This window comes from Mus caroli, unplaced genomic scaffold, assembly GCF_978045245.1.
Source record: "Mus caroli unplaced genomic scaffold, Mus_caroli_1 scaffold_5, whole genome shotgun sequence".
Classification (NCBI taxonomy): Eukaryota; Metazoa; Chordata; class Mammalia; order Rodentia; family Muridae; genus Mus; species Mus caroli.
The window spans coordinates 69,855,703-69,874,568 of record NW_028227260.1 but is presented as its reverse complement, the minus strand read 5'-3'; the positions used below and the strand labels follow the sequence as shown (position 1 = coordinate 69,874,568).

Below are 18,866 nucleotides of genomic sequence, written 5' to 3'. Positions count from 1 at the left end.
CTTTCACATCCCTGTCACTGCTGCCTCTGCTTAGTCTACAACCATTGACATGAGCCTTCGTGATGGTTATCTATATGACCCATGACTATTTCATGTTCTGCAAACTTGAGCAATAGGCCCCTATCATGAAGCTTAGTGGGCTCCCACCAAGTCCACTAAGAATCCGGTTTTTCTTGTGGGCTTGAATGAGGCATGCAGGGATGTGTGGAAGCCCTGTGTGAGAGGCATGTGCTGGGTGTAGCAAGTTGGAGTATAACCTATTTCCCTCTCAAGGATCCATTTCTCTCTTTGAACAATACCATGGCAAGTTCCCCGCAACCTTATGAGAGTCTGGTCCTGTGAAAAGGCACCATTTCCCCCATCCTTTCTGGGTACCATTATGGAATCTCCATCTTGCTCAGGATGGACTGAGGCTGGAAGAAGAGGTTGGCACTGTTGGAAGTGCTGTTGAACTACCTCGTCCCCTGTGAAGGGGTTAAACACTCATATCTTTCAGAAGGTCTCAAGATAAAACAGGGAGATTTATTTTTAAAAGCCGCCCCCCCCAAATAACCATTGAACTATTTCAAAGTGACATGACTATGCATTATAAATATTAGGTCTAAAGTTTCCCTTAATTATCGTGTTCACTCATTCGGCAACATTTTGTTGGTGTTTATTAAGAAAAATATTTTATCACGTAGTTAAGTGCAGGCATTAGGAAAGAGAGAGGCACGCAAAGAAAAAGGACAGTACATACCAAAAATGTAGGTGTGGCCTTCTTAAGGCAGAGTGTGTTGCAACAACAACAAAAAATGGTTTCACTATGCTTGTCAGGCACTGCAGAACTGGGGCTGTATTTATTTATAGCAGTTTCTAGATTTTGTAGTTTTTCGTGCTGTTTTACATTTTTTGTTCCTTTTTGTGCTTTGACCCTTTGCAGTTTTTTGGTTTTATTGCATTAAAAAAAAATAGAGGGGTTGGGAAAATGATTTAGTTGGTAATAGGCAGAAGGACCAGTGTTCTATTCTAGAACTCGTATCAAAACTGCTCTGCATGGTAGTGGGTTTATAATCCCAGCACCGGGCAACGGAAGATTGGTGGATTCCCCAGGGCTTGCTGGTTAGCCTGTTTACTTTAGCCAGCCAGCCGCAGACCACTGAAAGACCCTGTCTGAAAATAAAGTGGGTGGCACCTGAGGAATGGAGTGACACTGGAAGTTATTCACTAGTCTCCACATACATGTGCACACTTGCCACTCACACATGTGCACCTGGACACACACACACACACACACACACACACACTGGTATTTCAGAACCCAAACTATCTTAATCCAATTAGAACAATTTACTAAATTACAGGTGGTGGCACACGCCTGTAACATTTAGGAGGTTGAGGCTTTTTTTTTTTTTTACTATGATGGTAACCTGGGTTCATATAGAGATCTTGTCTAAAAAATAACATCTATTAAATGTTAAATTGGGGTTTGCATTATTCATATGCTTAAAAATTCTTCATGGTTATCCCTGAGTGTCCTTTAACATTTTGTCACCCACTAGTGAAGCAGCTCTGACATGGTTTTCTGTCCTTAGGGATAGATAGGGTCATGGCAGGTCTTCTACTTCTAAGTCTTTCTAACATTGTGTATAAGCAATATACAATCTGGCTAAAAACTCAGACCCTGAAGCATGCTGGCAATATTATATTCAGCCCTGCCTCAGGAAAGAGGCTTCCCACCTACTATCAAAAGTAGTATAGCCTCCTGGTGGATTTTGGCTTGGGGAGTGAGTTCAGGTGCACAGGCTGCTGCAACCACATTTAAGATTTGTGGTGAAATGGCTCACTTTGGAAAAAAGTTTGTCACAGGCTATCGGTCGCGATCCTTCTGTTGAGAAGAGCAGAGAGTTCATGCTAGGAGTTGCCTCGCTTCCTTGACACTCCATTGCTTCTTGTGAGGAAGGAAGGTGGAACATTTGTTTAGCCTGGTAGAGTGGAGGCAGGATGCTTGGTTCTGTCATCACCTCTAGTGACCTTTAACAAACTGCTGTGTTGGCTACTTTAGCAATCCAATGAGATGGATGTTGTCCCTGAGGTCTAAAGACCTTAGCTCCATGCCATTCATCTACTAGGTATGGAGAAAATAACCAGTATACAAGTCTTGGCCTGCCATGGATTTGCTGAGTAGCCCAGAGTAAGTCGCCTCTCTTCAGTTTCTGTCATTGTAAGCATAGTTGCAGTGCCTTGAGAACTTACATACTCCTTTCTAGCCCTGGCTAAATACGAGTACTCAATTCAACAGTGAAATGAAGATTGTCAACCTATGCTGAAAACTTCACAGGCAAGGTGAGGAAGAAACCAATTCTTAACACCATTTCTTACTGAATTTGAACAGACTTTCTGGGGGTACTTGGTTTCAGAACTCCTGGAAGCCTTCTCCTGCTATAATTAACTTTGGTGCCCCAAGTTCCATGTGTTTCTATATGGAAATAGAGTTTAGACTGCAGTGGACAGAGGTACTAGGGAGGTTGCAGAGTGCTGGTGCCTGATTAAGGTGGGAATGACAACTTCCTGGAAATTTATGGAGTTCCTTCCGACTACTAATTAAGTATCTCACAGAAGCAGTCTTCTGGACTTACTATAAATTATCCTGGACAAGTCACTTAAACCCTCTTGTGCGCGTAGCATTTAGATTTGAAGCCTGCATGCAGTGCCAGACACATTCAGAACTCAATAAATACAAGTCAGCCTGGCCATCTCACTGCTTCAAGCTCTGCTCTTTCAAAGCTCTGCCTTGGGCCCTGGGTTTTTGCCTCCAGCTGAGTGACCTGAGGGAAAGGCAGAGGCTCAGGGCATTGGAGGAGCTGGCTGGCAGAGCCCCGCCCACCCCATTTGGACCGCTTTTGGGGAGGAGGAGGGTTGGGGAGGGACGGGACTATGCCCTCATTGGTCTGAGGACCTGTAGGTGGGCGGAGCACCACCACTACGGCTTACTCGCGAATGCTCCCTCTCTCCCAACCTGCGCGGCGAGCATAGTCTAGTTGACAACGGCTAAGCAGCTGCTATAGCTGCAATTCTGGCTCGCACCTTTACCCCTGGCTCCACGCGTGTCTTCTTCGAGCAGCCCTGCCCGCGCTTGCCTCCTATCCCTTTGCCGCTGTGTGGACGCGGCTGCCAAGTAAGAGTTGGGGCGACGTCACGGGGGACACCCAGGCAGATTGGGGCCCTGACCTCCAGTATCCCGCTTAGCCGCTGTGGCGCTCCAGCCCTTCTGCTCTCCTGGCAGTTCCGCTGGCCTGAGGACGCGAGAGACAGGAAGGAAAGTAGCCCGGGCTGCCTCTGCTTATGGACGGGGTTCAGAGTTATAGAAACTTAGAGACCCCTGATTGTGCCGGCTGCACACTCCCATCGGAGCCCCGCAAACGGGCTGGTCTGGTGGCCTGAGGACCCCTGGCGTTACTGGCTCGGCGGCCTTCCCAGGGACTCAGTGGGTGGCGGGCGCTGGGCGGGGGTGCCCAGTCTGACCTCCTTCTACTTCGGGGGACATTTCCAGGAAGGCTTCAGCCCCATGGACTTTTCCGTCGGCCCCTGCCTCACTGCCTTCCCACCTGGACAACTCCCGAGAGTGAGCTGTTCTCAGGGTAGCTGTGCAGAGTGAGTTAATCAATACTGAATAAGTCGCTGGGACTCAGTTTGCCAGGAGGTCTCATCTAAGTTTAGATTGGAAAAGCTCAGACGAAAGGCTATTAGATGGAAGTTTGAGGGAGCTCTAACTTGAGTAGTCTCAATGTCTCTTCCAACACTTGCTCGAGTTCAGCACTGAATTACCACTCAGGAAACCGGGGTTCCGCCAGTCCTTATGACCTCAGGCGGGTCATGCTTTCCTGAGTGACAAGTGTTTTCAATGGCATCTCAATTGGCAGCTAGATTTCAGTATCAGAAGGACCCCGGTTTCTTCAGCTCTGATACTGGCTAACTTGGTGCCTGGGCCCAGTCTTTTAAACCAGTAAGTAAAGAAAGATGGTCTCTGAGACACTTGGGGTGACTGGAGGTAGGCAGTCAGCGGCTCTTATGATGGTTATGCAGCTAGATTAGCTGGAAAACTACTGTGGGGTAGATGGCAAACTGAATGTGAGGAGGGGCAGGACTTGTTTTTCCCCCCAGACACCAGGTTTCTCACTTTGGAGACCCCAGAGATTGCACTTAGACATGGCATTCAAGCAAAAGACTGACTGGTGTCCTAGTTTGCTTGGGTCTCACTCAGCGCACCCAGTAATCCTGGGAGAAGAGGGTAATGAATCACCCAGGGCTATTTTCAAACCTTGACTCCTGCTGCAGCACCAGCGCCCACGCCCACTCGGAGGGTTGCAGTCCCTGCCTGTGCCATCAGTATCCTTGCTGTCTGGGTTTCCTCTAGCCTTCCCTTCTTGGAATGAAAGGGAGACATTTCTTTCTTGGGGGACTGGAGGCGAGCAGCCCAAGGCACAAGTGGTGTCTAGGTGAGTGGTCGAGTGGGAGAGGTGGAGATAAAGTTTTTATCCTGAAGTTGTAGCTGCCATTTCGCTGGGTAGCTGGTGTTGGTCCTTACTTCAGGGTGTTGGTCTTTCGCCCAGGTTCCTGACTGGGAATTTCTGTTCCTTGAACCTCTATAGTTATTGCTGAGAGATGCCATACTGAACAGAGGCTGTTTGCCCCTGGTCGCTTACCCTCATTCCACAGTGCTAAGGGATCTTTGAAGAATGCCAGGCCTCTGTGTATGTCTGAGCTTCTGCCTTCAGGAGAGGCTGCCAGGAGATGATATCTGAAGATGTAAAGATGGCACAGTGGCTATGCACCTTGTGTGGATGCAAAGGAGGGGACAATGAGTCTTGTAAAGATAATGGCCTTAATATGTTCAAGACTGGAGCAGAGGAGCAAAAGGAAGGGGGTTACCAAGAGGGCCAAGCTGGCCTTCAGTCTTATCTTTATTAATTTTTAGTTAATGAGCAAAATAATGAATGCCACTATAGTATTTCCATACATGCATGCTGTTGTACTTTGCTCATAATCACCCCTCTGCCACCTCTTGCTCCCCCCATATGTATTGACATTTTAAAAAAATCCATTTTGGAGACTACAGATTGGAATGGGAGCACAGGACATCTGGAGCCAGGTATAAGCATAGCAGCAGGACACAATGGCAAGACAGTCACCGGGGAAGGAGGGGCAGTCTCGGGCTGAGATGCTGCTTTGCCTTTTGTTAGCCAACTTCTGCAGCATCCTTGTTCCAGTCCTGGATAATGTGAGTTCCATGAATGGCAAGTTCTTGGGGAAGGATGAAAAAGAGGGTCCTCAGCTGAAAGAAGGGGTTACTTTATTCTTGAGTTAAAAAGATAACTTTTTCTTTTCTCTTTCAACCCCTTCCCTTTTCCCCAATTTGAGTAGGATCAAACCTTAGGCCACTTGGCTGCCCAGTGTGGGGTTGTCAGAGATTTCAGGGCTTGGAATAGGAGACCTATCTATGTGCATCAATGTGTTAGTCTTCGAGGATCTGGGGCTGGGAGGGGGGGTGTTTTCTTTTGTTGTTGGGATGTGGGGATGGAAAACCTTGGTCTGATGCATTCTAAGCTATTGCTCCAGTACTGAGATCCACCCCTAACCATTGGTGAGTTTTATAGTCCCTCCCTCCCCACAACCCCAGGTGAGATGTTTGAGCACTGTGCTGGTCATGCAGTTGTTGGTGACAAGGGTTTATTAATGCTTTCCTAATTTGTGACTCAGGGGCTTGGGGTGTGCATGTGCGTGTGCTTGTATGTACATGGGTCCTTGTCGGAATGAGTCAGTGTATTAGAGGTCTCCATTTTGAGCCATAGTCACAAGTCTGAAATGCTGAGTTTGTGTATTGAGTTTCCTCTGGTGTGGCCCTCCATGGTGGGGACTTGCACGCTGAGCACTTGCTGTTCTGGTTTATCACAGCCACAAGCAGAGATTTCAGAATCTAAGGCACTGTTAAGTGCCTTAACAGTTCAGGGTGTCCCAGAACAAAGAACAAGGGATTGGAGGTCTAAATCCAGTCTCTGTTGTTCTCTCCACACTGTCACCCCTCGGGTGGCTTTCTTCTTTGTACTTCACCGGATTAAACAAGGGGATCAATAGCTAAATGCTTTGTAAGCTACAAAAGGCTAGGGCTAGCTAGTTCTTAGGAAGGACCCATGGTTCTGACACCCACCATTGGGAAATCCGCCATCCAGTCGAGGGGTTTAGTGGCCTGAAACACTCCTCATTGAGGACTTAAAAATATTATTTAAAAAATTAAGCATGTATTTAAAAGGGAAGCAATCAGTGTAATTAGGACTCAAGAACCATATAGTCCCACCTACTGCTTTTCTTGTTACTTTGAAACAAATCTCAGGCTTGTGTGTTATCAAATTGAACTAAAAATAGACCAGTGTATCTTTCTAAAAGAGAAAGGACTTGCAGCAAAATAACCACAGTGTCTGCTATCACATCAAACCTAGTCCCCTAGTGTCACTCGAAGTGTGGTTAGTAGTCACATTTCCAGTTGTTTTGCCCTGGAGTTCAGACCAGGGGGAATTGCTGAGGAGGAGGAGGTGACTGACAAGTAGGAGACATTTGATCTGGGCTGCAGAACACAGGCTAGAGGGATTACAGAGCTCGGGCCTCTTCATTTTCCAGATGCCACATTGCCAGTAGCAGATGTGAGCTGCTTCTGGGGCTCCTGATCCCGCGGCTGACTTGTAGGAGCTTCTTGCAGAAACTTCAGAAACTCCTGGCCTTCATTCCTGAAGTAGCAAAAGAGAGATTGAATTCCCCCTTGACTCCTGTGCTAGGGGCCACCCAAGAGTTTGAGGTCAACAGGCCTGGGAGAATTCCTGGGAGGCTGCTCTCTTTCTCCAGGCCCCTCCCCAGCTCCAGGACCCCGAGGCCAATTTGAAGCAAAACAGGATGCATCCAGGATGAGCGCCTTTTCCAGCTTGTCATCTAATCACCAAGGCCCAGCTTGGAGCTTCCTCTTTCATTTATGATAAAAAAAAAAAAAAAAAAAAAAAAAAACTTCGCTGTCTCTCTTTTCCCTCCTTCCTCATTGAGGGTGAGCTGACTTCCTTCATTTCCGGGGCCAGCCCTCCTCCAGCCCCATGTGGGCAGGGTGGCCTGCCTCTGCCTCACCTACCCCACTGCTGTTTTGCCAAGGAGATAAAGACCCTAGGAATGTCCTGTCTGGAGACAGCTTCTTGCTCTTGGGCTGTCCTTGGGAGAGGAGTGGCCCCTTTCCAACAAGCCTGGGGTCCTGCCACTGCTTGGTTAATGATTGAGCCACATACTAACCACCTTGCAAAGTCACCTCCACAGGATGGCCATTAACTAACTCCCTGGCTACTCCAAGCCTTAAAGGGACCCCATCCTAAACCTTTCCCTCCTCCCAGAGGGATACAGACAAATACCAAATCATGAGAACTTCTGGAGCCAATTAAAATTCTGCTCCTCTAGTCTGTTTGGGCAAACAGAAGCAGTTATTCCCGTTTTTTGAAGTATATATACTTATACTTGGAATAGATGTCATTGGGGGTTTTGTTGTTGGTGGTGGTGTTTTTGGTTTGGTTTTGGTTTTGGTTTTGGTTTTCTGTTTGTTTGTTTGGCATTAGAGTAAGAAAGAGGTTTGGGTATCTCTAGCAGCTTTAAAGAACAAGAACTAAGCCTGGTAGTACAAGCTTGTAATCCTAGATACTCAGGAAGCTGCGTCAGAAGGGTCCTAAGTTCACTACATGTCTTACTGCAGAGTAAATTTAAAGGACATCCAGACAACCTAGCAAGACCCTGCCTCAAAATGAGAGGGGGTGGGGAGAGGGAGAGGGAGAGGGGAAGGGAGACAGAGATGGGGAGGGAGATGGAGAGGGAGGGAGAGAGAGAGAGGTCTCAGCTCCCATACCTGCCAGCAACTCAAGGCCCAGAGTCCCATCCCAGGCGCTGCTGCTATGGGGAGCTGGGAGCCAGTGAGCCAAGAGGCAAGAGCTTCGGGTGTGAAAGAAAAGTCTTTTTAACCAAGAACCTGTATCTAGACAGGTAGTGAGAAGAGTCCAACTGTAACTCAGACACAATTTAGAAAGTTCTAGGCCACATGCACTTTTCTATAGTCCCAGAAGGAACAGAGGAATCAACATTTCACGAACTCTGTGTGTCTACCGGAGCCAGGAACTTGGCCTCCATTTCTGTTTTTGAGTGACTTCAGGAAAAGGCATGTGTACCTGAGGGGTCCTGGGGCCTCAATTTCTCCATCTGTAAATTGGGTGGGGCAGGTACACTGACTCAGAATTTCCTAGCTCCCTTTCCAGCTATGCGAGCCTGTGTTTCCACGTAGTACCTTTTGCTTATCCACAGGGTGGTACAGGTTCAGGGTGATACAGATTCAACCAGGTCCAGGCACTAAATCTCCATAGCCTGTGTCTGGTTGAGCTGTCTGAGTCCTGGAGTTTTCTCAAAGGCATGTGTAATCTGTTCCCTAGCTCCTCCCCATGTATGCATCTGTCCTAGGAGGTCTCCTTCTGATCCATTGAGCCTCAAGTTAATGAGTGACTTTTTCCTCTGGGGAATATGAGCCCAAGGTGTCCCTGGGATCTCAGGACTCTGGGAATCAGGGAGGGCTTGGCCTGTTTCTCTTTTTCTCCCCACTCACCATCTCCCCTAGTGGTAGGTATGCAAACGGAGTCAGGGGAAGAAGGACATGTAGAGGACACGAGGCCCCCACACCTTCTGAAGCTAGACTCTCTCCCCTGTGATTGTACAGTCACTATTTACCTGGCTTCAGCATCCTGGAACAATGGAAGTTACAAGACGTTGTTTCCCATCAATGGGATTACTGCAAGTTAGTGTCCTGTTACACACATAATAGTATCTCCTTGAGGCATCTAAGCCTGAGACCCAGTTCTGCCCCTTGGAGCTACCTAGAATCGCCGTTTTCTCTCTGACTTTCTGAAGTCTGAAGACTGAGCACAGATCCCTCTGTTTTCTCCAGCCTACACAGCTCAGCTCCTGCAAAGATTCCTTCTAGACGTAGGTCGACCCCTGCCCCCCTCAGCCTCATCATTGTCCCCTGGATGTGCTATTGCTTGTGGCCCTTTTAACAGTGGGGTATGCCCCATTCTCTGAACTTTTCAGGATGACCATCTCAGTCATCCCTCTCTGATGATCCCAACAGGCAGATGCTAAGCCCCAGGATCTTGAGCCAAGACATCTTATACAACCCTATCCAGGTCCAACCAGATCTCTGACTTGGGGAATCTTTGTTGCAAGGCCTTTCTGGTATCCTCTTCCTTGACAGATAACAAGACTGTTGAGAGTAGGTATTCAGCTGATTATAATGTCGCCTGGGTAGGGGGCTTGAACGCTGTGCTTTTCTGCCGTCTGTTTTCAGCAACTGGTATGTTGGGAGGAAGAGGGTATTTTAGAGACTACTGAAGCCAGAAATGAGGATGAGCTATGCCCACAGTGGGGACTATGAGAGTGAATCAGACCAGAGAGAAATACCAACTCAGTCACTCCTTCCTGTGGCAAGTGATGAGGAGAGCAACCAGGCCCATTTCTTTTGTTTCCAGGACCCTTTCGTTCCCATGTTCCCTCGGTGCTCTCAGAGTAGTCTGACCAAGTAGCTCCCCCAACCCCATCCCTGTGCTGTGATTCTAGGCAGTCTCCAGCTGAGGCTCAGGAGAGGAAGGGAATGGTTTGCAATGAGGCAAGATTTGAGACCCAGGTCTCCTGACACTCAGCTCTGCCTGTTTTCCACAAACCACACCCAGCAGCCAGGGCAGCTGGGGCTGACTAGGCAGCTTCCTCGCCACAGAGGAAGCTCTGCCTGAGTGGCAGCTCTGTTCCTGCAGTAGATGGAGCAATCTCCAGGGGAGCTGGCCTGGGATTTCCTGTCCTTTATCTAGGCTGGCCAAAGACTGGCCTGTCTGAGGTATGGACTTGTATCCCACCATTTTGCTCCAGGCTGAGGTCAAATCAGGCCGGGCAGGGTCAGAGACTTTTTGTAGGAAGGGCTTGGCTCTAAACAACTGGCTCACATAGCCTGTACCCCAGCACGACCTTCTCAATGGGCAAAAAACAGAGAGGCTATGGATGAAGCACTGTTGATAATATACTTGCCTGGCATTGCAAGAAGTCCTGGGGTTTAGGAATAACTGAAAGAAGACCTACAGGGTACTGAATTCCCTATGCCCCACAAACGGGGTGTGGTGGCAATGCACACCTGATCCTAGCACTTGGGAGGTCGAGCAGGCGAATCAGAAGGTGAAGGTCTGTTCTCAGATACATAGCAAGTATGATACCAGCTTGGGACATATAGGACCCTGGCAAAAAGAAAGAAAGAAAGATAAGGAAAGAGTGCAGCGTGGGGAAAAGGGCAAGAGTCGAGCCTGTGTCAAGAGCAAGAGGGTGCTGTGAAGAATAGGATCTCTGCTTTGATAGTCTTCTACAAAGCCTTGGGTGGCTTCACGTCTCTGAACGGGCATCTGCCAACAACGAGGAGACTTGTACCTACCTCTCAGGGTTGCTAAGCATTCATTCTGACTATATAAATAAAATCCTTGTGTGAGTGTCACTAAGTAGTACTCGGGGGAGCCTGGTTCTTTTGCTGCCTTCACTGCCCTGGGGTTCTACAGGGCTTCAGCATACCACCTCCATGCATTGAGTCTGGACTTTCCTGTGACTTCAGGTTCTGTTCCATCTAGGAAATTTCTCTTGTTGTCCTTATAGGGCTCCTTCCTCTGGTCATCTTTGGTGACATTTGTGACACTGCAACAGGCTGTGCTAATGATGTCAATAGCAATAATGGTGCCCTATTCTAAATTCGTGACACTTTTTTTTTTAACCATACTTATCCCGCCCCCCTCCCCGTGACAATTCCTTAAGGCAGTTAGAGCTATTATCTTCCCTGCCTTACGTATAAAGAAGATGAGTAAGGGGAGATTTTAAAAAAATGCCCAAGGTCAGCAATTGAGGAGCGATAAAAAGACCACCCAGGTAGTCTGACTATACGTCCTATAAGCTGCATAGCTGACTCTCTTTCTTGACCCTTGGCCTGGAGGAAAGGGCACAGGTTTGGGCCTCTCTTTTCCCTCCAAGTGCACCTCAAATCCAGAAGCAACTAATCTTTCTGGCCAGTCAGTCCCCCAGATCGCTTGCCTCCTTGCACCCCCACCCCCACCCCCACCCCCAAGGTAAGAGGAGGAAAAACATGAAGTAGTGGGATAAAGACTCCAAAATAGACTCTCAGCAGGGTTGAGGAGGGCCTGAAGGAGGGACCGGGGGTGGTTCTGGCATGGGCACTAGGTCTGCTTTCTTAGTATCTTCTAGCACGGAGAGTCGGGAGCAGGGTGCTGGGTGTCACTGGGGAAGAAGAGACATTTTAATGTGCTGTCTTGACAACGAGTTGCATTATTTAGAACTTGTGGGTGGGTAGGGGTGGGCAGAAGACGGGGTAGATTAGCGCTTAGGAGATCCCGTCAGCTCCTGTAGCCCATGCTTGTATTGGGATTATGTGGGTGGGGAAGTTGACCAGAAAGAACATCTAGCCTCCCCCACCCCCTTCAAGTTTACCCATTTCAGACTCTTTGGGGGCTGCAAGCTTCCTTCCTTAGACTGCACTAGCTGCCAGCTCCCCTGCTTTGGAGCTTGTTCCCTGTTATCTTGTCCTCAAAGGATAGTTTGTCCCAGTCTCTGCCCTTCCTGAGTAGGATGGGCCAGATAACACCTCTGGCCAAATACACTGGGAGAGCTTTTGTTGTGTTTTCGGACCTTGGTGTCCACCGAGCACAGAGCCTGCTACTAAGTAGATGCTGGAGTAACTGATTTGAGTCCACTTACAGTTCACAAGGAATGGTTTGGGAGGGGAAATTCAAGAGAGGCTGACATGGGAACTCACGAATAGGAGGGGTTCTGGCATGTTGGCAGGTTTCTGGCCGCATCTGTACTCCAGCAGAAGAGACCTGATCTCTCACAACATTCCGTTCTATGTTTGTGCAATGGGCGTTACTTGCTTTGCCCTGGGTTGCTGTGACCACCTGGTGGAATGTGAGGTGATCAGGGCTTCTCCCATGGATGGGAACTACTTCACACTAAGCCTTCAAACTGTGCTCCCAAGTACTCGCATGCAGGCCTGGGGTTTGAGAGGGTGGGCAGGTTGGGGACAGTGAGATCAGTGGAGGGCCAGTGGTTAACCCTGTTTTTGAGATCCTCAAATAGCCATGCGCACACCATCCACCACACACACAGGATAACTGGGCTGCTATCTCATTTGATCTTTACAAACAACACGTTGGTTCTGAGATTACATCCCCATTTTAGAGATAAGGACACTGAGGCCCAGGGAAATTACGAAGCTTAAGGAACACCATCTGTGCAGTCCTTGGAAACACAGTAACTCTTTAGTAACTATACTGCCTGTAATAGTATACTATCTGTATTCGTTGTTGTTCAATTTGGTATCATACGTTTGCCACTAATGAGCAGAGCCCATCAACAAGCAGCAAGCCCAGGACTGTCTTGAGGCTCTTAGCCTCTCTCTTCCCACCTTATCCCACAATGCTGTTCCTGTAGGTCTTACATATCTGGCAGGTCACCATTGGAACTCTCCATCTGATGGTCCTACCATGACCAAAGCACTCACACTGTCAGTCCATGTGCACACCACAGCCCTCTCTCTGGCTGGTGGCAGGGCTCAGGGGAGGGGTTGTGTCAGCTCGCCTCTTCTTGAAAAGGCCACTTCTTTCAGACCCATTTCCTTTCTGTCAGAGACAGTTTTTTTTTTTTCTGGATCCCAGGGTGGGGCCAGGCTACTTTAAGGCATTTCCTGCCCAGAGTTTATATTTGGCTTCAGCAAAAGGAAAGGGAAATAGGCAAAGGGAGTAGGACTAAAAGGTGGTGGTGCAGGGTCAAAATAAGTGAACACTGAAGCTTGGCAGGCTGAGAGGGAAGTGGGAGGTAATGAGTGCTCCTGAACAGCTCAGGTGAACTTCCTTGCCCATACTTAAACTCAAGTGCAAGAGCTAATAGCTCCCCCAGGGCGGAATGCCTCCACCCTTAGGCAGAGTTCATTCTCAGTTCTCATACCTGGATGGTCCCGACGCTTAGCTTTCTGCCCCAGGGCATGATGTTCTGCTGAGCAGTGCTGCCTGAAGTACAGCAGCTGTGAGCCTCAGGTAGGATGCTTGCTTCAGAAGAGGAGCTAGAGCCAGATGTGCATACACTGTTAAGTTGGGAAGCAGAGCTTCCTGTCCAGGCATTGTCAGAACATTCAGTATCCCTTATCACACTGCATTGGGAGCACCAAGACAACAGGACCCAGTGCAATGGAGCAATCAGTCAAACTGGGAAGACAGCTTCGCATGCCGGTGAATGGTGAGAGTCAAGGAGGGAGGCTTCATGGGTTGGAATGCTCGATCTAGTCTGTAGCTTGGGTGTCTGTTTAGAAGTAGGCCAATTTCTGCCCTAGGCTTTGGGCAAGGTTGGGTTTTGGGGGGCCAGTTAGGTTTCAGAACGGGAAGCGTAACCAGGTTAGGGCTGGGGTCTTTGGGAGAAGAAGGCTGGTAGGGTAGCCTGTTGAGAGGAGAGACTGGAGACTAGAAAAAGAGAGGGCTGAGGTGCTCTAGGCATGAGAACCTAGAACATAATTGTATGGAAAAGCTGACCATTTGGTGGGAGAAGTTGTTAGAAGCTGAGACGACTCAATGTGTAGGAGGAGACAGGAGGGCAAGATGGTGGATGGTTTTTGAGGCAAGAACATCAGCAGAATTCTTCCCTCTCATTTCCTCCTTGAGGACCTAAGCCCAAATGCATCTTCCTCCACAATCAAGGACAGCTCCTTTGCCAAACCACCAACTGCCCTTGCCAGCTCAGACTCCAGGGCTTGGGGAATAGCCACTAGAAGACGAGAAACTCGGTTCATACAGAAGTAGTGGCTTCCCAAAGGTTACACACGAGTTAGTAAGGGAGCTGAAGCTATAAGGTGGCTCGCCTGACCTTCAGCCCAAAAGTTTGAACCCATATTGCAGTGGAGAGAGTGGTTACTCCTGGTCTAGCATCTGCCTTAGACTAGTTTGGTTGGCATCTCATTCCTCTAGGCTGGAGACTGGAAGGAGTGAAATAGCACATGGCTTATTAAAACAAATATCTTTCCTTGTCACTGGTCACCTTGTCAGAGCACCTAGGACTGAGTTGGAGACAGTAGCCCCTAGGGGCAAGAAAGCTAAGAGAGCAACTTCAGCAGAGCAGGTGGCAACTTTGACCTTCACTGTCACAGGGAAGCCCTGGACTGGGTAGGAATGTCAGCTGTCTGCTTTGGCCCCACTGTGTCAGTTACTAGCCTTGGAGACCACAGGCCTGGCTGTGTCTGGACCCAGATTCTCAAACAGTCCGAGTGAACCAGGATTTACCTCAGAGCTCATGTGAATCTTATTATTTACAGCCACCCGTACTTTGGGGAGTTGGAGAGGAGACACTGTTGTAGTGTCTTTGGGGGGTCTTGAATAATTTCCATATATGTAGAACTTCATACCAGTGCTGCCACCTCTCTAGCTCACCCGTAAAGTCTAGGGACCACCACTGACAGACGTATGTATTCTTTACTTCATCACCAGGACATCTCCCAAAATAGATATGGCTGCCTTAAGGCATCTGAGGCCCCCTTGGCAAGTTTGAAGTTGGCACTTCAGAGACCCCCTCTCCCCTCTCCCTCACCCCCCAGCATCTAGGTAGGATGGCCAAAAATGTCTCCAGACATTGTCAAATGGGAAGGGAATTTGTCCCTGGATGGGAATCCATTCATTAGAGACTCCAAGTTTTACCCTGTGAGCAGGTGCAGACATGAAGTGTCAGAGGAGAGGCACATTACAGGGTCTGCACAAGTAGCCAAAAACTTCAGTGGTTTGATGGCTTGCTACCACCCGCTCCCAGACAGCCTCCCTGTATGTAGGCTGTTTGCTTTGTGGGTACTTCATTTGTGACAGGAAGACTCCAAAAGTATTGCTCACATGGGCCCAGGAGCTTGGCATCCAGCTGCAGTTCCGGCAGAGACTCGGGCTGGCATCTGAACAGGTGCAGCCGGGCCCCTAGTCCTGCCCTACGACCTAGCAAGCAGGAGGCCAGCCAGTGTCTTGTACTGCCAAAGTAGGCTGGCTGAAATACAGCGGCCCTTGCTGTGGTGCCCCTCCAGTGGGGTTCGGAATGTAGGATGGGAGCTATTTTGGTCTTGTCTCCCTTCCTCCCTGTGCCTCCCTCCCCTGCCAGAATTGAATTAGAGTGGCAATTCCAGCTAAGAGCAGCAATAGCAGAAAGTGCCTGTGGATGTGTCGGGCCTTCTAGTAGGCAGGAAATCACCTACTCTCTTCCACTTCATGGTCAAGAAGGGAAGTTTCAGGGGCCCCAGAATACCTGCTAGTTGAGTAAAGACCCTTTCTCTTTGTCCTGGAGAGGTAGGGAAATCAACTAGTTACCTGCTACAGCGTCTCTCACCCAGCACTGCTGTCAACATGCACAAACTACAGTGAGGGTATACCTGTAAGAGTCACATTCCTGTGCCAGACTCAAAGGCTAGGTGGACAAGGTGTGTCCATATGCTAGACATAAAAGGAACTGGTCATAAGCAAGGATGATAGCTTCTGAGATAGAAAAGTCCCCTCCCAAGGCCATTCTGTCTTGAAAAGGCTCCTTTCCAGGGGTGCGGAGGGAAAACAGGAAATGGACCTCAGATCAGCCAAGAAGAATGAACTAAGAAAATTTTTGGCAGAGCTAGCTGCAGTGGCAGGATCGGTACTGCTATGTAGCTCCACTGTCTGCCTCCCTCTCCTAGCCCAACAACACAGGGGCTCACCTTAGCTTCATAGAGCCCACCCTGAGAACTTATATTGTCCCATAGACAGTGGTATCCCAGTGGTACCCTTGGGATGCTAGCGTTTCCTCCCGTTCATGCTAAAAGTGAAAGAGACCAGTGTTGATACCAGACCCTGCTTGTGAGGCATCCAACCTATGACAAGGGCCATAGGGAAGATGCCTTTCCAAACAGGAGGCTAATCATTAAGGTAAAGGAGATCACCATGTTTGCAGAAAGATAGGAAGTCAACTAATGATTTAACTGACCTCTGCAAGTACCTGAGACTCCTTCCCCTTTCCCTACCATATGCACCCATATTAGTGTTGCTTGTATTCTCTTGTCTATACCCTCAAGAACTGGAGCAAACTTCAGCCAGTGGCTTAGAACAGGCTTGATTCTGGAGAACATCTTTTCATGTTTCTCTCTCTCTCTCTCTCTCTCTCTCTCTCTCTCTCTCTCTCTCTCTCTCTCTCTCTCTCTGTGTGTGTGTGTGTGTGTGTGTGTTTCATTGCCAAGACTGTTAGGGCACTAGTTCTCTATCTTTTAGTTCTTTATAATCACTTGTAGAACTCACAGAAGCAAAGAAACAAATGAAAACCAACTTTATCCCAAGAGATTCTAATTTAATTAGTCATGGGCAGAGCCAGGGCACTGGCACATTTCAAATCTCCCCAGGAGTTAATGTGCACCTAGTATAAGCTGAGGGAGAAATGGCATACCCAAGAGCAGTAATTAACAGGAGACATTTTCTTGCCAGCCCTTGTGACATCTGTTCATTCCTTCTTTTGGGCCCTTTGTCTTACCTGGTACACAAAAAAGATGGATTTTTTTTTTTTTTTTTTGGTGGAGAAAAAGAAGGATGAACTTGGAGCCTGGGCAGCACTTTCACAGATCACTGAGTATCTATAGACAGAAGGACCTTAATTTAAGGCCCATAATCACATGTGAAGAGGGGTACCCATCCCTGGACTAAGGTTCAAGTGGCTGGCAAATGAAGCCTTACTTACCTCCTGCAACATCGTTCTCTCTCTCACTCTCTCGCTCTCTCTCTCTCTCTCTCTCTCTCTCTCTCTCTCTCTCTCTCGCTCGCTCGCTCTCGCTCTCTGTGTGTGTGTGTGTGTCTCCCCCATATTAAAACAGGATCTCCATGTGTCTTAAAGTCTCACGAAGTTACAAAGTTCAAATAGCCTTAAGCAAACTAGCCCCCTGTAATGACAACTTTTGTCATATTTCAAACCGGTAAAGGAAGACTGTGGGTGTACGGCTCAGCTGCAGAGTGCATGCCTAGCCTGGACAAATGGGGCCTTAGAGTCTATCTCCAGTGCAGAAATAAACAGGAAGAGGAGGGGAGAAAGAAGAGGAGGAGAAGAATGAAGAGGAGGAGAACTGGGGAGGAGGATGTGGAGGAGGAAGAGGAGCAGGCGTACAGCTAAAGGTTACCACCTGTATGGTAACCTAGGAACTCAGAAGAGAATCTTCTTTTTTTTTTTTCTTCTATTGAAAGTAGAATCTTTCCTTATATGTCCTGATTATAGTCCTTCCGCTACTCCTCCCAGTTCCCTTCCACTTCTCTACTCTGGATCCACTTAATTTCCGTCTTTCATTAGAAAAGAATAGGCCTCAAAGATATAAAAACAACAACAACAAAAAAAAAGACCAAATAACATATAAGAAGATGAAGCAAAAACTATCAGATCGAAGTTGAACAACCCAAGCCAACAGAAAAGTAAAAGAATCCCAAGAGCAGGCACAGAAGTCAGAGACCCACTTGTTCATTCAGGAGTCCCATAAAAGCACTGAACTGAAAGCTACAGCATATATGCAGGGGACCCAGTGTGGGCCCTGTGCTTGCTGCTTTAGCATCTGTGAGTTCATCTATGCCTTGCTTAGTTGATTCAGAGGGCTTTGTTCTAGCAGGAGCGTCTTTAATCCTCACTGTATAAATGTGGGAACCGTAGTTTAGAGAATGAAGTGAGGTAGGTACACAGGGAACCTGGCTCAATTCGAATTTTTTTTCTCAATTTACTTATTATTAGGCGTTATCCTCTTAGACAGATACTGCTGCTTTTTTTTTTTTTGAGTGTATGAAATGTTCCCATGTTTATAGAATGTGAGCTATAGGACCCCTGGTTTTCACCTTGGTCCCTCCTCTGCAAAACAAACAAACAAACAAAAAATTTAAAATCTCTATGCTAAGAAGATCTATGGTATTTGACTTGTATACCTGCAGGTACGTATATTGTCATTGACTTCTGAAACCTTGTGACAGCTCTGTATACCAGTATCCTTTTTCTGACATTCTTTACAGGAGAATTGTGGGCAACACTGTGAGGCCTAACTCCTGTCAGGAGCTTACTATTACCCTAGGCCCTGGATCAGTTAGGCACTTCCCCCGAGGAGACTGAGCTTCAATATAGATGGAATCCAGTTTGTACCAGCTAAATGCTGTTACTGACCTGTCCTGGCTTTGACCAGAGCACTAGCTGCAGAGTACAACACTTGAAACTACTGGCAGTCGTGCTCTGGAATTTGCACATCTGGACACAGAGGTTACGGCCAGGGGCTACAGACATTCCTACCCCACTCGCCTCAGCCTGCCCTGTGTCACTCTTCCTGCTGGGCACATAAGCCAGTTCTCAGTCTGGGCTGTGCTAGTTCCAGCCTCAGGTGAGTTGACTCTAAAGGAGGTGGGGGTGGGGTCACTTCTGGCCTTGCCTGGCAGGCTGGGGCATGTTGGATGAATGGAACAAAGTACTTTAGCTCACCCCTTAATCACCAAGACATATGTCCCTGACTGCTCCATCTGAGAAGGAGCCTCAGGGCCTCCAGGTCTTCCTGAAATGCTGGATTGTCAGAAGTCAGTGTCCCTGACATCCTGCTCGGTAATAACCCATTACATTCTCTGGATTCCTGCTATGGAGAACTGCTGAGGAATTCAGTCCTGAGACCTACCCCAAACTCCTTTGTCTGCAGCCCTTCCAAAGTCCCTGCTTCTTAACCTCCCTTCCCTGGGCCATTTAGCTCC

General features: G+C 48.2%; 1 protein-coding gene across 4 annotated transcripts in view; it reads left to right on the top strand.

Annotated features, from left to right (window-relative positions):
* The window catches only part of Stard8 (StAR related lipid transfer domain containing 8), a 71,028-nt gene that overhangs the window by 35,812 nt on the left and 16,350 nt on the right, over positions 1 to 18,866 (top strand). The window contains exon 1 of one of the 4 annotated variants that reach the window (XM_021152937.3): positions 3,028 to 3,157. The exons of 1 other annotated variant lie outside the window; for it this stretch is intronic. Coding sequence is in view for 2 of the 3 variants with exons in the window: in XM_029473211.2 (XP_029329071.1) it covers positions 4,412 to 4,478 (67 nt within the window). In the remaining variant the exon portion in view is untranslated. 2 more of the 4 variants (XM_029473211.2, XM_029473212.2) reach the window with 2 other exon arrangements.